The sequence below is a fragment of the Rhynchophorus ferrugineus genome, unplaced genomic scaffold (assembly GCF_030347505.1).
Source record: "Rhynchophorus ferrugineus isolate W39M unplaced genomic scaffold, kcgeb_rfMv2 rfM1, whole genome shotgun sequence".
Classification (NCBI taxonomy): Eukaryota; Metazoa; Arthropoda; class Insecta; order Coleoptera; family Curculionidae; genus Rhynchophorus; species Rhynchophorus ferrugineus.
Window position 1 is genome coordinate 18996831 of NW_027472580.1, and position 15521 is coordinate 19012351.

The following is a 15521-nucleotide window of genomic DNA, read 5'->3' on the forward strand; positions in this document are numbered from 1 at the left end:
AATAAATGTTTCCATTTTCTTGAAAATCATGTTTTTTTTTCAAAAAATAAACGGAGGTAACTTTCCGGTGTACCTGGTATTTTATACACAATTTTGTATTTTTAAACAATTTTTATTTAATAAAATTATCTTGAAGGCTGAAATGATAATATTCGTTATTCATATCAATTATAATAATTAAAAAAGAACCGTTAATGATATCTAGTGCGTGTCAATTGGACCAAAAGTTTATTATTTACATTTACTATAAATTTTAGACACATGGACTCTAAAAGTTACCCTGAATATTCCAAATTTCCTATGAGTTCTACTTCTACCGTTCTACTCTGAATCCAAAATGGAGCAAAATGGAAGAACTAAACGCGTTTTCCAGTTTCTTTGTGGAAAAAACTTTACAAATGCAAATTTCGAATTCGAATTCTTTTTAATTATAAAGGAGCAAGTGAAGCTGGATTTTCTTTCTCCTAAAATAATAATATTATATATAAAACTTGGCCTTTCCTTAGTAACTTTCTTTATAAAGACATTATCTTATTTTTCTCAAATAAATATTCTTTGAAACTTTTTTCCAAAAGCATGTAACAATTTAATAAAGTATACCTTTTTATAATCTTCAAACGTCCGATGTCATTGACTTTTGTCTCAATATTTCCCTTCTCTTTAGAAATTGAGATAATCTTTATTATTCCTTGAACAATAATTAGGTTTTTTGCAATTTCATGCCAATAGACTCCATTTTTATGGTTAACAACTTATGCGTTGACGCCTTTCCACGAACCGTATTAACAACTAACGTCAAACACTCAATTTATAATATACATGGCTACGCAAATATTATAGCAGTATTATATTGTTTTTTACAAGGCTCGATTAAAAAGATATTTGATTCAGAAAATTGCGTAATGTTTTGGTCCAGGTAATATGAACTCAGTCATTAGATACTGTTTTGTTTTTATAAATTACAAATGTTCTAGTTTCGTTGTAAATATTAGTTGTACATAGCCCGTTCAGTGAAACAATGAATTAACGTCAATTATTTATTTCAATAATTTATAATTTAACGGGTCAATTGAAAAGTCCTTGGCCTGAAAAATAGATGGCGCTACTAGAATTAAATCCATATGTATTGTAGTTAGCCCTAACCCTCAAAAGATGCGTGTATAAATTTGACAGCTGTCGGATCATTAGTTTGTGAATTATAGCATTTTGAGTGAAGCAACTTTTGTTATTGGAAAAAAATGGATAGAAAGGAATTTCGCGTGTTGATAAAATATTGCTTTTTGAAGGGAAAAAATACAGTTAAAGCAAAAACTTGGCCTAATGCCGAGTTTCCGGACACTGCCCCAGGAAAATCAACCATCAAGGTGGACGCAGTGGACGCCCAAAAAAGAGGTTGTAACCGACGAAAACATTTAAATAATCCACAAAATGATTTTGAATGGCCGTAAATTAAAATTGAATGAAATATCAGATACTCTAAAAATATCAACTGAACGTGTACATCATATCATTCACGAATATTTGGGTATGAGAAAGCTCTGTGCAAAGTGGGTGCTGCGCGAGCTCACTTTTGACTAAAAATAACGACGCGTTGATGATTCGGAGCAGTGTTTGAAAATGATCAAACGTAATGAATCCGAGTTTTTGCGTCGATATGTGACGATAAATGAAAGATGGCTCAATCATTTCACTCCGAAGTCCAATCGGCAGTCATCCAAGTAGACTGCACACGATGAATGTGATGATGATGTTATGACGTCTGCATTTTGGGATGCGTATGTAATAATTTTCATTGACTACCTTGAAAAAGGAGGAACCATCAACAGCGACTATTACATAGCGTTATTAAACCGTTTGAAGGTCGAAATCGCCAAAAAAACGGCCGCATTTGAAGAAAAAGAAAGTGCTACTTCATCAAGACAATGCACCCTGTCACAAGTCAGTGAAAACGATGGCAAAAATCCATGAATTGGGCTTCGAATTGCTTCCTCATCCACTGTATTCTCCAGATCTGGCCCCCAGCGACTATTTCCTCTTCTCAAATCTCAAAAGAATGCTCGCTGGGAAGAAATGTTCATCGAATGACGAGGTGATCGCCGAAACTGAGGCCTATTTTGAAGCAGTGGACAAACCGTACTAAAAAAATGGTATCGAAAAGTTGACGGGTTGCTATAATCAGTGAAGGGAATTATGTTGAATAAAAAAACTAATTTTGCCAAAAAAATGTGTTTTACTATGGTAGGCCGGGGACTTTTCAAATGACCTGTTATAAGGGCAATTGACGAAAAACTTCGTGAAAATCTAAAAAATGCGTGAAAAAATATTGTTATACTACTTGCGAACCATTGTTCGCCAAGAGATCTTCAAGCCAAGTCATCTCTTCCCTGTTTTTCAATAAAGTAATGGTTGGTAATTATTCGAGCAATTTTAAGACCAGACCCGACCAGAGAGAAAAAATATCGATATATCCATATTTTCTGAAAAAAATATCGATGTTTTTGGCCAATATATTGATATATAGATAAATTTGGAACATGTTGTTTTTAAACATGTTGCAGAGAATATATCGATTTTTTTCAGCAGTCTTTACGATACAGTTCTATTGGAAATTATTATATTGGAAAGGTTTGATTATTGACAACTAACGAGCAACGACATCCAGTTAGAGCAAATCCAGGACATCAAGCACTTGGGATCAGTAATACAAAAGAAAAAAGTGACATCTACGGCTAAAGTAATAAGTGGTCAAAGTGGTGTATGCGAAAGGGAGGATATGTTACAGTCAGGACTAACATCTAGTTAAAATATTTCAAATACGATGCTTAAGACAACTTCTACATATTTCTATCCGTGTTTTTCTGTATGTATCGACTTATCTGTCGAATAAAAAATTTAATGATAAATATGAATTCCTCACAAACTTCTGTGGTCGACCACGACGATCTCTTGGACGAGTGGCACAATGAGCAGATCCTCAGCTCAAATTGTTGATAATACGATGATACATTTGAGTAAATCGTTGGATAGGAAATGTCTTAGAAGTTAAAAAGCGTTCATAATCAATTTGTAATATGATATTACCTTACATAGTCCAATACCTCTGTCCTTACGAGGGAGCCTATAATTTTGATGAATATTATCAGAATTTTTTTAACGGGAGATCCCTAACATGGTTGTAGAACCATTTTCTCAGAATAATCCCAGTGTTACAAAAAGTCTCTCAAAAATTACTTACTTGTACACGCAAGTTGCGATGTTTCCTGTCCAGATTCCACGGTAGACATGCGGTAAAAATATCGATATATCGATTATGTATTTTTTGCCGAAATATTTGGCCCGATATATCGAGATATCTATATTTTTCGATATTTTTTTCAAATCAATAGTGTGGAACCTTCAGTTTCAAAGTAAATTATCGATATTAAAAACCTAAGGTTTTCGAAGGAGAGTATCATTTTGTTTTGAGATTTCTCTCTACCGACCGAGTGAAGAACTATTGATATTGTTAAAAATAAGTTTGGACATATTTTGTTTGTCCATATATCGAGATACGTGGTATAAAAACTAAGCAATGTTTTACTCAATTTCGGTGTTCCCAAATTACGGGGTCAGTAGTGCCTATACTAGAGTGGTTTCACTTGCTGCTCTTGCAAAGTTCGCCTCTGGTAGCCATACACCTTGAACTGTAAAACTTTTGTTCAAAATCTAAATAGACTGGGTTAAAGGAGTGCTTGAAGTTCATATTGTAAATACTGGTTTCCGGTACTCCAAATTTATAGAATGGGCCACGGTCGTTAGTCGCTATATGTATGTTTTTATGTATATGTGTATGTATAAATAAATAGTTATACATACATAAGAAGCGATGACCTAATATACATAAATAGGCTACATTGTTAAAACTCTATTGTTTAAAGAAAAATTACGCTGATGAATAAATAAATCAACATGAATTGAAATATAAATTATTGTGCAATATGGTGAACTATTATTTTATTATTATTATTGTGTTTTGTAGTATAAATTTGTATATACTCTATATACTTTGTACAATACTCTATGTAAAAGGAATATATTACCGCCTTTTTTCAAACGCAACTTATCGTTTATGTTTTAATAACTGCTGATTTGCAAATGGCTAACATTCTCTATAGTTCTATTGAACTTTAATTAAACCAAAAAGAAACACATTTAAAATTAGCTTTCAAAGTGAATTTATTCATATCGATTACATTAATCACTATATCACGGATTTAACACTAATCCATGCAGCGTTGCCAACTTGTGAGGAATTCTTCAATCAGCGAAGAATTTTATGTTGATTTGATATTTCACTTCAATAGAAGTCACACTGAAATTTAAAAAGTTTCAAAAATTCTTTCAATTGGAGTTTCACAAAATTATCTCAACAGCTCGAATTCAATGTATCGTAGAAGCGTGTGTAGACTGTGTGCTAAAGCAGTACATTCCGTTAAGAGCCTATTTGGCAGAAACAGTCTTTTCTGATCTGTCGAATACCACTGAAAAAATGCTGATTACAATGAACAACCAAGAAGTGTGATATTAATTTATATATATATATATATATATATATATATATATATATTTATATAAGAATATATTTTATTATATTATATTTATGTAAAAATTTATATCTTGTGTACTTTCATTATTAATAAATATCAATTGCTTAAGAAACATTATTTAGATTAATCATCACTTGAAACAAGAGGTAGAAAATCTTTTTAAAACGCTAACTGCTAACTTCATAAAAATTAACTACGTGCTAACATTTTAAACACTGACTTCAACAATATATTTTTCTAAGTTTAAACGAAACACACATTGGTTAAATGCTGGAGAATATATGGAAATTTTGAAACAAGATGAAAATGTACCTCGTGTTGCTAATCCAGATTTCTATAGAATATATAGTCTATCCAAAGAAGTTTTGAACATACGTCATCGAAATTTGTGACGTCAAAACGCCGCAATGTTACCGTATCAACTCTGACTTTTAGTTCAGTTTGGTTTGAAAATATAACAAAATTCTAATCGAAATAAAATAATTAAACAAAATTACTGTTTTCAAATATACTTTATTTTAACATTATAGTAGATCGAATGCTTATATTATCGAAGGTCTTAAAACTACAATTAAGTACAGAGTTATAATAGTTTGTAGGTTAGGGTTGTGTTTGATTTTATTTGCATTGAACTTTTTTCCATGCCACCTATGAGTTAGAGTTCTATGCGCGATTGTTGCGCTGTATCCCCTAATCCTAAATATCCTAGGAGGCCTAATTCACTTAATTAACAATTGTACATCATCTTTTACTTCGGTACAGTGTTTCCTTTTAAAGACATTTTGATATAATTGTATTTCTCCTTCGTGTGCTGTGTTAATACCTGTTTACATCTTTCGTGATAAAACTAGATTTAATCACTGCATTCTCCTTAATTCATTTGCCATATTTGCAAAACAGTTACTATTCTTTCTGTCCTGGAACATTTTAATAAATTGCTCATGTATACTCTGAGCAATTACACATACCTGTGCATATAAATCTTTTACACTCTATAATAACATTTCCTACAGTTATCATATATTAATTACATACTCACCTTTCCTTGTTTCCACTCTTATCACCCTCATATTCAGAAAGTTTTATTAAAGTGAATAACTAAGCTGTTTTTCGATCTATCTAACATTTGTTCACAATTCCATAATTTATCAATTTCTTTTTCAATGTGTCTGATCGAATTCGTCCAAACCGAAGTTGTTATTAAAGGTAACCATTCCTGTTTCCAGCACAATGTACAATATATCTGCAATGAATTATTAATAAATAATAATAATATGACTAATAAAACGTAATCAATTGTTATTCCAACGTTTGCCTTTTTCCATCAACTTTTGTTGTAATAACACTATTTTTATTACCATCTTCCCTTGAGTGACCTTTGGGTATACTGGTCCCATTCTGAAACATCCATGTCTCATCTAAATACATAAATAAAAATAAGTCTTCCTTCATTTTATTATATGCTTTTAAAAATTATATTCTTTGATTTTTCTTGAGCAATGTCTGGAAGATCCATTAGACCAATCTCAATAGATCTTCGATACTTGTCAGATTAACAGTTTTGAAGAAACTACTCACTGTTTTTATATATTTCATATATTTAATCTCTGATAGGGCTAACATCAAGCTGATCTTGATTCGTCACCCGCTTCGTATGTGGACGTTTTCTTTTTCAGTGAATTCAAGATTATATTTTCATTTTTTGAGATATTTCAGTGACCGTGTCCATACTAATATTCAGTGCAGCTGCAACACGCTAAAAATATTTTCAATAAAAATCGCAGCAAATTAATATTTAACAGTAAATATGCTTACCTCTCTAACGAATTTTACTGACAAGAGGGGGCTTCCATTATCTCGTTTCTGTTCAAAGTAACTTATTAGAGACGCAATCTGTTCTGTCTGCTTTCGGAATGTTCAATCAGAGTAATCATAAGCAGCGTTTTGAAATTCATCAAAACGACCAAATCATTAAAATAAAGTTTGTCAGTTTATAACCTCTTATCACTGTTGTTTTGAAGAATTTTACATACGTTCGACAACCGGACGACTTTGGCATTGTCTCTCTTTTTAATTACAATAAAATGAGAAGGAAAATATTTTCTGATTCTAAAACGAGTCTACAAATTACGACAGACAATACATTAAACATCTTAGTGACGTATATACAAAAAAAATTGGATAGACTATAAATAGAATAAAGTTATTTCGAATTCACAAACCAACCTAAAATTTGAAAAACCCATTAAAACATTTTTAGTATAATTTCCATCTTTTATAATATAATAAATGTAATATGAATAACTTTTTATAGACATTTTTAATTTTTAAATTATTTTGAAAGAAAAAAAAGAGAAAATAAAACAATATGTAACAATAGCGATAACAAACTAAAAATGTACGATAAACTCTTTTCCACACCACCCATGAGGTAGCCGTAAAATCAAGCGTAAATTACCGAAGTTTACCAAATGCTGGCTGGGATCATCTAGAATTAGCCACTATTGTGAGTTATGAATATACAACCCAGTAGGCCTTTCCCGAGCATTGGATAAATACTGATCATCATAAAGTTCTTTAAAATCCGAATCCACAGGGCTATTTTAAAACCGGTTATTAAATTCAGTCAACATTTGATACAGTTACTCAGCGAAAGCAAAATATGTGAATATTGGAAAAATATAAACACTATCGGCATAACATGCGATATATTTTATTAGGCGTAATGTATAATACATTTATTCTTATTCAAATAAGATATATTGAAAAGGGCGAGCAATAACAGATGTTTTACTGGGAATTGGTTGTTTGAAGTAGCAGCGAAAAATGCACAACATTCCGCTATTCCTAGGATATAAATTAATTCCAACACCTAATAATTGCAGAATATAACTTTAAATCCCTTAAAATTAATTAACAGTATTAATATATCCATTAATATATATTACACATTAATAACATTGTTCTTTAAATAGTTCAATGATTTGCATTTTGATTATTAAAACATTTATGAATATTCTATTTAAAAATAAACGTACATACTAGTTAATTTATTCCAAGTTTAAATACTGACACCTGAATTTTATGTATTAGTAAATGTCGTAAAAGTTGAAAAAAGTGAAGTACCCCTGGTGGGACTCGAACCCACAATCCCCTGCTTAGGAGGCAGATGCCTTATCCATTAGGCCACAGGGGCTTGAGAACAAAATGTTATAAGTTGTATCTACTGGAACTATTCTTTAATAATTTATATTTTGTAATATAACTTTAATTTAAATTTACTATTTTTATATATTTATTAATTACAATATAACATATTATTAATAATCATGAATACATAAAGCGAAAAATGCAAATGCCTTTTTAAGAAGATGATTTAATTTAATTAAATCTTATAGAGGAATGAAGTGAAAAATCCAAAAATTATATATAATATATTTTACATATGGAGCATTTATTTTCCATGTTACCTTCACCATTTTCTGAAAGATTGGTTTTAATTATGTTTTGATAGGGTTAATATTTATTTCATTAAAACGTCATCAAAAATCGAATAACGTATTTGCACAAGCTATATTGACAGTACAAAATATAATCACACATAAACGTCCCCATAAAATATTACTTTAAATATTATAAATAGTTTTATGTCTGTTCTCTAAGCAGTCCTACAATATTCCTACTACAACAAAGTCTGTCAGAAGTTCTAGTAAATAATAAGGTATTGAGTAAATATTAAGAAGGAGTTATTCGCTTTATATTTTCAAAATTAATATTTTTTACATTTTGGAGAATTTGAGATCCTAACAGTTATTTCAAATTAACTTTCAAATTATTCTTTTAATTGTTTTTCCTCATGGTTTCTGTCAAAAAAGGTATATTGGATGAGGGGTTCGAAATAAGTTATCGATTAAACTTTGGTCAAGGGCCACTTGATTTTTAGTTTCAATTAACATATTTATAATTGTAACTGTGAATGCGTAATTGTTTTAAATTTGTGACGTTAAGAATTATAGGAATTAACTATTTTGGAAAAAACAATAACATCCATCAGCACACAATATCCATTAAATATTTTCGAAATGATAAGAAAATGCAAAAATCTTCCTATTATAAATATAATTTTGTAATGACCTAATATTTAAATTATAATTAGCTTCAAACCAAATTACTTTGTTTAAACACTAAAGAAATTATCTTCTTTACCTAATATTATTACAATTATAAATATTGGTTATATTAAACTAACTATCGTAATTGGTTTAATATTAAAATAAAAATAACCGTACAAATAGTCACATACGCAATATAAAAGTGTTAAATTTGTAGTTTCAGTATTTTTTATTGTTTGGAAATTGTCAGCTTAATAAAAATACGTTTTACTAACAAAGCGGGGTAGTCACCAGGTATATTCAACTTTGGTTCACTTCGGTCGGTTTCTTTATTTCCGGCTCCACCCTAAGGAAACCGCCCCTGGTTTGAATAATAATAATAATAGAATCGCGCGCAAACCCCCGCTGAACACGTAGAAGAAGGTGAGACAGCTGATGCTGAAAGGGCCAAGTCGACGCCCTTACGAATATCAGACGGCATCTGTTCAAAGATTTATGACTACATCTCGGAATTATTGTCGCTTCAGATTTATAGAGGCTTTTATCCGCATCACCTTTGATGAAAGAGTGCTCCCATTTTAAGGAATAAAGGGGATATGTGCTCTGTCGTAGAGTAAAATATTTTCTAAATAACTATACTTGGCTGACTAACGTGTATCTTAAGTTGCGTACCGTCATTAATTTTTATGTATCCATATTTAAATAATTTTCATATAACTCTCAAATTTTCATTTCATAACTATATAAGACATTTAATAAATTTTGATATTTTATGATAATGGTATATTGATTTAATTGATAGAAATTTACGATTTAATTTATGAAGTCATATATATTGTTAGTGGTTTAAAAGACGTCGTGTATGTTAAGTTGTCTATAGTTTAACTCAAAGGAATATAATGTTATAGAATATATATATAGAATGAATTATTCGTTTATAAACAAAATATAATTATAGGACTAGTAAACACCCATCCATCTTATTTAAAATTAATAGTAATGTAACGGTAACAATTTTTATGTATTGAAAATATTTATAACAATATCTATATAGATAATTGATTATAAAATACTTCACATAAATCATTCATTGATACAACATTCATACATGATTCATCATTTACAAAACTTATCAATTTAGTGTAAAATAACCCCGTTTATATATTTAGTAAATATAATAATAAGGCATGGAAATAAATATAAATAAAGCCTGATAACTGGAACAGTAGAATAACATTTTAACAAATGTTTATATTTAACAGTATATATATTATTTTGTATATCTGTATACACATCGGAGGAATCGTATTTTTTTAAATAAATTTGTTATGTATTATATCAATTATTATAAAGCTTGTTATAATCTGATCTAAAATGATAATATATTGATAAGTTTGAGAAAATGTCAAAATTAAACGAATCTGCGAATGACGTCGCCCGCGGGCATCGAATTTAATTTCACCAGATAATGCTAGAATTCCGTGCATACAACATGCATTAACAAAACTAGAGTTCTGGTTCCAATCATAGATCACTTTGTAACTTTGTTTTTATTTTTTAACATTTAGGTTAACTTAATATATATACAAGCCAAATTGCAGTAAAAATAATTATCTAGTGTTTCACGAAGCCCCTCAAAAGCATCCTTAAAAATGTATACACAAGCATTAATTTTAATTTCTTATGTTTGTCAATCCTTATCGCAAACACATTATTTATTTAACAGTTTTCATTATAATTATAAAAGTTCCTGTGGTCCATTTCTGACTTGCAAATCCAAAGTTACATATCTACTTGACCTTGTTTTTACTAAAAATAACACTTTAATAACAGCGTTTGGAAAAAAACGAAACTTAAAAAATCTCTAAAAAATATTTCTTTATCTAGTCAAAAATCATTTTTATCAACTATTTTTAAACACATGCTAAACATAAAATATTAACTCATTATTTTCTTTTAGATATTTAAGATGCGAATATCAGATCCGGCATGGAATGAGACGGAACCCCCATGTTACTTAGAACCCGATCTGGAACATCCACTTTTTATGGAAGCCGTTGATCAGGCATTGGCCTTGTGCAGTGAGGATAGCGGTCCAGCACATCTTAAACTTGTGTTAGAGTGGTCAGAAAGTGCCAAAAAATCAATCATAGCAGACGAAACCGACCTCGTTGAAGAACACGCCAGTGTTAAGATGTTGAGATCGCAAGCACTGCAAGGTAAACACATCTTCCTCTCGTAATAATGTGGTATTAATTCGTTAATGTATTTTCAGGCGGGGCTCCATTAACTTTAGAAGAATGCCTGAGAGATTACACAGGAGCGGAAACATTATCAGATGCCTGGAGATGTCCGCACTGTCAGCAGTATCAACCTGTCGTAAAAACTCTGGATATGTGGTCTTTACCTGATATCCTGATTGTACATTTTAAGAGATTCAGACAGTAAGTTTCGATAGTTATCTATTATTAAATAACTCATAATTATATATCGAAATACTATAATTCAGATTTGGTCAACTAATGAATTGCCCCTAGATATAGTATCTAACTAATATATCCCATATTTCTGTTATGTGTAATAAATACAATAAATACTTAAATATAACTACTTCATCTCTATACCAGGGTGTTCAGTAAGATTTATTGTTTCGTTCATCTTTGTTCAAGTAATCTTTTAATTAGTGGATTCTATTCCTAAATATAACGAATAACGTGGATGAATCGAATAATTCCTGTTGCAGGTTGAGTGGTCTTGATGAAACAAAAATGAATTTTCTGTAAACCAAGTCTTTTCTCAAAAATTAATATTAATATGGCGCAAAAGGCTACAGTAACTATGTGGATTATTGTTTTGTCACGTGTCAATTTGAAGTTTGGTTCAGAGCAGGATTTACACCACTCCTTAACCTGTTGTTTTTATACATGACATAAATAGCAGACTCAGCCATAGTGACACAACATAGCAAATATATTTAATCACGGCAATTATATAATTATAGTCGAATATATTTTTGCTGCGTTGTTAAGACATGTTCAATAATTATGCAGAGAAATTTCTTAAAATTCTCTCAAACTATTGCTCACATTATCGTCTGCTAAATCTCTGTTGGTTAATCCATAGGAATCCATTTCCTTTAATTTATAAGTCAATTCATATTAACTTTGGGTTAAAAAAAACAATTACGACAAAGAAAACATCTATCAGCTCTTTTTTTTCTCAAAAAGGTAGCATATCCCGTTTATGTTGTCTGTGCTTCAAACATCCTAACATAATTCTGCAGGATATTTCATTCTGCATTCCACTGTGATAACCCAAGACTTCGGAAGAAGATCACTCAATATATGTGGTTGATCCTCTTTAAAATCAGAAAAGGTTTCTTGAGTTCTTTGATATTTTCTTCGTGCAAGTCCAAATTAGAGTAGGAACTGGTAAACTATAATTGGCCTATCAATTAATATAATTAATCATTTGAATAAACAATTTATTATAAAAACGGATCCAAAATATTCCATATGCCTGTTGTCGTATCGCACTAATAATTATCAAATTCCAATACTAAATTCACTGACATTTTGGGTCTATTATCAGGCCATAAATTTATTATAGTCATTAATTGTTTAATAGTCAGAAGTGTACTAAACTTGTTTTAATATTATCATTATATTTTAGGCATTCTATTCGAGGTGGCAACTCCACAAAGCTTACGACAATGGTTGATTTTCCTGTTTATGGCTTCGATATGTCACCCCATCTAGCCAATAAACGCAACACGAGCAGTGTGACAACTAATGGTATTAACGACAACGATAATATCATTTCTATAAGTAACGGATGGTCGTCGTGGAAACGGACGAGAAAACAATCTAACAGCAATGATAATATGTATGATCTATATGCGGTGTGTTATCATCACGGTACTGACCTAGAAACAGGTCATTACACAGCCGCTTGCAAAAACCCATATGACCAAAACTGGTACTTATATGACGACGCAAAAGTGGTGAACTTAAACAAAGATGTGAACGATGTAACCCCGCTTCTCGTCAACAATAGCGCGTATATTCTATTCTATCAGCGAAGGAATGGCTCGAATAATAGTTCAGCAGCGAGTACTAGCTCAGTAGGATCGGGAAACGATCACTGGGTGTCCAGGATGCCAAAATTCACGCCGCCAAAGTTGTGCAAACAACCAGAAAAGACTGTTTCGATTAAAGACGATGTTAAAAATACCGACAAAGAGGACACCAAGAAGGAAGGCAAGGTTGACGAAGTTGTGGCGTTAAGAAATAGCCAGAACACGTTGTACAGTAGCAGGAAATCGTTAGAGATTAAAGTATCAGAAAATACTCGAAATTCGCCTACATTAAGCCTCAACTTGAACAGGTAATTAATCTTGTAAAATGGCCACAACCACATTTTTAGTAATATCTTATACTTTTAAACAAGCAATTATTGTATATATATATATATATATATATATATATATATATATATATATATATATATATATATATATATATAATCATAATCGATCACTAAGACGATTTCGAAAATGAATCTGTTCCATGGAAAATATTGTGTTTTTTAGTTGTTTCTGTCTAAAAGTTGATCTATCAAGACTTTATCTTCCAACAAATTCATTTCAAGTAACACATGGGCTGAAAAGTCCCGGGCCCAACACATAGATGGCGCTGGTTTTATTCATCCACTGCTTTCTTAGTACCAACCTTCAAGCAACTGGTGACCAGGCCAATTTTGAGACAAAAGATAAATCGTTTTAAAATGGTGGTATTGAAATGTTAGTGGCTGGGACTTTTCAGCCCATGTGTTAGATACTTTAATTTTCATGTCTAGTATTAACTCCTTACCTATCTATGGCGCCACCGCCGAGTAAGTAAATTACACGTAAAATTTAACATCAAGTTTCTTGAAACAGATATATTTTAATATCTAACGTGAACAATTTCTGAAACACGTATTAGTTTGTCTATTTAATTTTTCATAAAAAATTTCCTAGATCCTAGATTTCAATCGAAATCGTTAGAGTTGTTTGCAAAATATATACAAAAACAAAAATGTTGCAGGTCTTCTTCAGAAATTTCTCCGTCTAAGCGTCCAGTCTTTACAACTAGTATTTACATAAATTCTACTTCTACTGGAAACGTCGATGAGAATCCAATGTCGCCAAAAACATCTCCAGTACTGAGTAATCTAAGAACAGAGGGAGTTCAATCAGAGCAAGTAAATCTTGGAAAGAACGATAAACCAGATATATATACCACTACAGCAGCCATCCACCGGCATTCAGATCAGGGGAGAAATATATCCAGGACACAACTGAACTGGATGTCACCACAACCTGTAAAAAAGAGTCATCCATCTCTAGATTCAGTATAACATTTCTTTATGTTTGTGTATTTTTTCTGTACATAGATTCTAATGTTATTGTCATTTTTTAACATTTTTTTTCTTGAAGCTTTTAATCACAAACCGATCGCATATATGTTAAAATCGGTCTCTACTGGGTTTAAGGATAATTTATATATATATAACGAAATAGTTTTGTTTGTAAAATTTTATGAGGCGTTTTTTTTTGTTTTATTCAGTTTAATTTATGTGTGTAAAGTTTATTATTTTCTATATAAAGAAAGCCTAAAAGTCTTTTAACGTGATAAAGTGTACAGCGCAATTATACTATAAAGTTGCAAAAACCGTATCTAATCTCTGATACTGATTTTTTTTGTTTGTTTTATATGTTACAGTAGTTTGTTGTTACAGTAATCATAACATAAATGTAGACAGTAAGATTTGCGATTTAAATATTTAGTGCCTGTCAACCACAATGTCGTTTATTATGCAAAGACGATCAATAACTGTCATAATCTAAGACCATAATATTGATGTGTATTTTCTATGACATTTGTACTTTTTAGTATATTAGTATTGTAACATGTAAAACTGGTGCCTTATATATTTATTAATTATTGTTCTGTTACATCACCAAATAAATATAATATATTAAAACAGTGTATTCATTTATATGTCAAAGCTTTCTTTTGTTGTTCTTTGAAGAAACATCAGTTTATCATCATTTTCACGCCAGAATCACAAAAGTTATGTAAACAATGTGGAGAATGAGTATTCCTGTTGAAAATTATGAAGTAATGAAAATGGAGGCTTAAAAATAAATTTGATAATTGGGTGAGTGGTGATTTTATGTTTAAAACTCTCTTACCTTAGCATAATCATGTCAAAAAATTATTCAAATAATCTACATTCAGGAAACAATTCATATAAATAAGCCGTTCTTCCGTTGGATTATTTTCATCCCTTTTTTGCTCTCGCTATCACATTTCAGAACAACCCGCACAGATGAAATTAAAGTGATTTTGTTTTGACAATAGCTTTGAATTTTTTTAAATACATTATAAAGTAGCCGAAAATCTCTACTAAGCTAAATAATTCATATATTCGAAAATATTCCTCATATTTGTTCTCTTAATGCTCAACCAAATAATAATTTAATGTCTTTTGTTTTGTATTATGATCCACATTGAAATTTATTTTCTCTTGAGTATTTACGTTTATCTAGCGAATAATAATCATTTATGACAATTGCCACTAAATTGGGCATTTTTCTGTGCTTTATATTTAAAAACCATATTGTGCGATTTTTAAATAATAGTAATATAAATAAGAAGATATAAATTGAAATTATTAAAGACACTTCAATCAAGTTGTCGTCATTTAAATTCTTTTTAAATGACAATTTGAATTAAATTTTTAAAATTCAGTGTGACAACACCCAACGTGTAGAGTC

At 30.6% G+C, this 15521-nt stretch overlaps 1 protein-coding gene, 1 long non-coding RNA gene and 1 other non-coding gene across 3 annotated transcripts in view; 1 reads left to right on the forward strand and 2 right to left on the reverse strand.

Annotated features, from left to right (window-relative positions):
• Positions 1 to 14725, forward strand: part of Usp15-31 (Ubiquitin specific protease 15/31) — an 85574-nt gene extending 70849 nt beyond the window's left edge. Inside the window, exons 6-9 of the mRNA XM_076417659.1 lie at positions 10659 to 10917; positions 10974 to 11142; positions 12371 to 13084; positions 13786 to 14725. Of these exons, the coding sequence (XP_076273774.1) occupies positions 10659 to 10917; positions 10974 to 11142; positions 12371 to 13084; positions 13786 to 14098 (1455 nt within the window). The 3' untranslated portion in view covers positions 14099 to 14725. The remainder of the gene's footprint in view (positions 1 to 10658; positions 10918 to 10973; positions 11143 to 12370; positions 13085 to 13785) is intronic.
• On the reverse strand, positions 5614 to 6152 carry LOC143204935 (uncharacterized). Its single transcript, XR_013007704.1, has 2 exons — positions 5945 to 6152; positions 5614 to 5829 (listed from the first exon to the last, which is right to left on the reverse strand). It is a non-coding gene; the product is annotated as an uncharacterized LOC143204935 (long non-coding RNA).
• TRNAR-CCU (transfer RNA arginine (anticodon CCU)) lies at positions 7710 to 7782 on the reverse strand. Its single transcript has one exon. It is a non-coding gene; the product is annotated as a tRNA-Arg (tRNA).
• Positions 14726 to 15521: the final 796 nt, after the last annotated feature.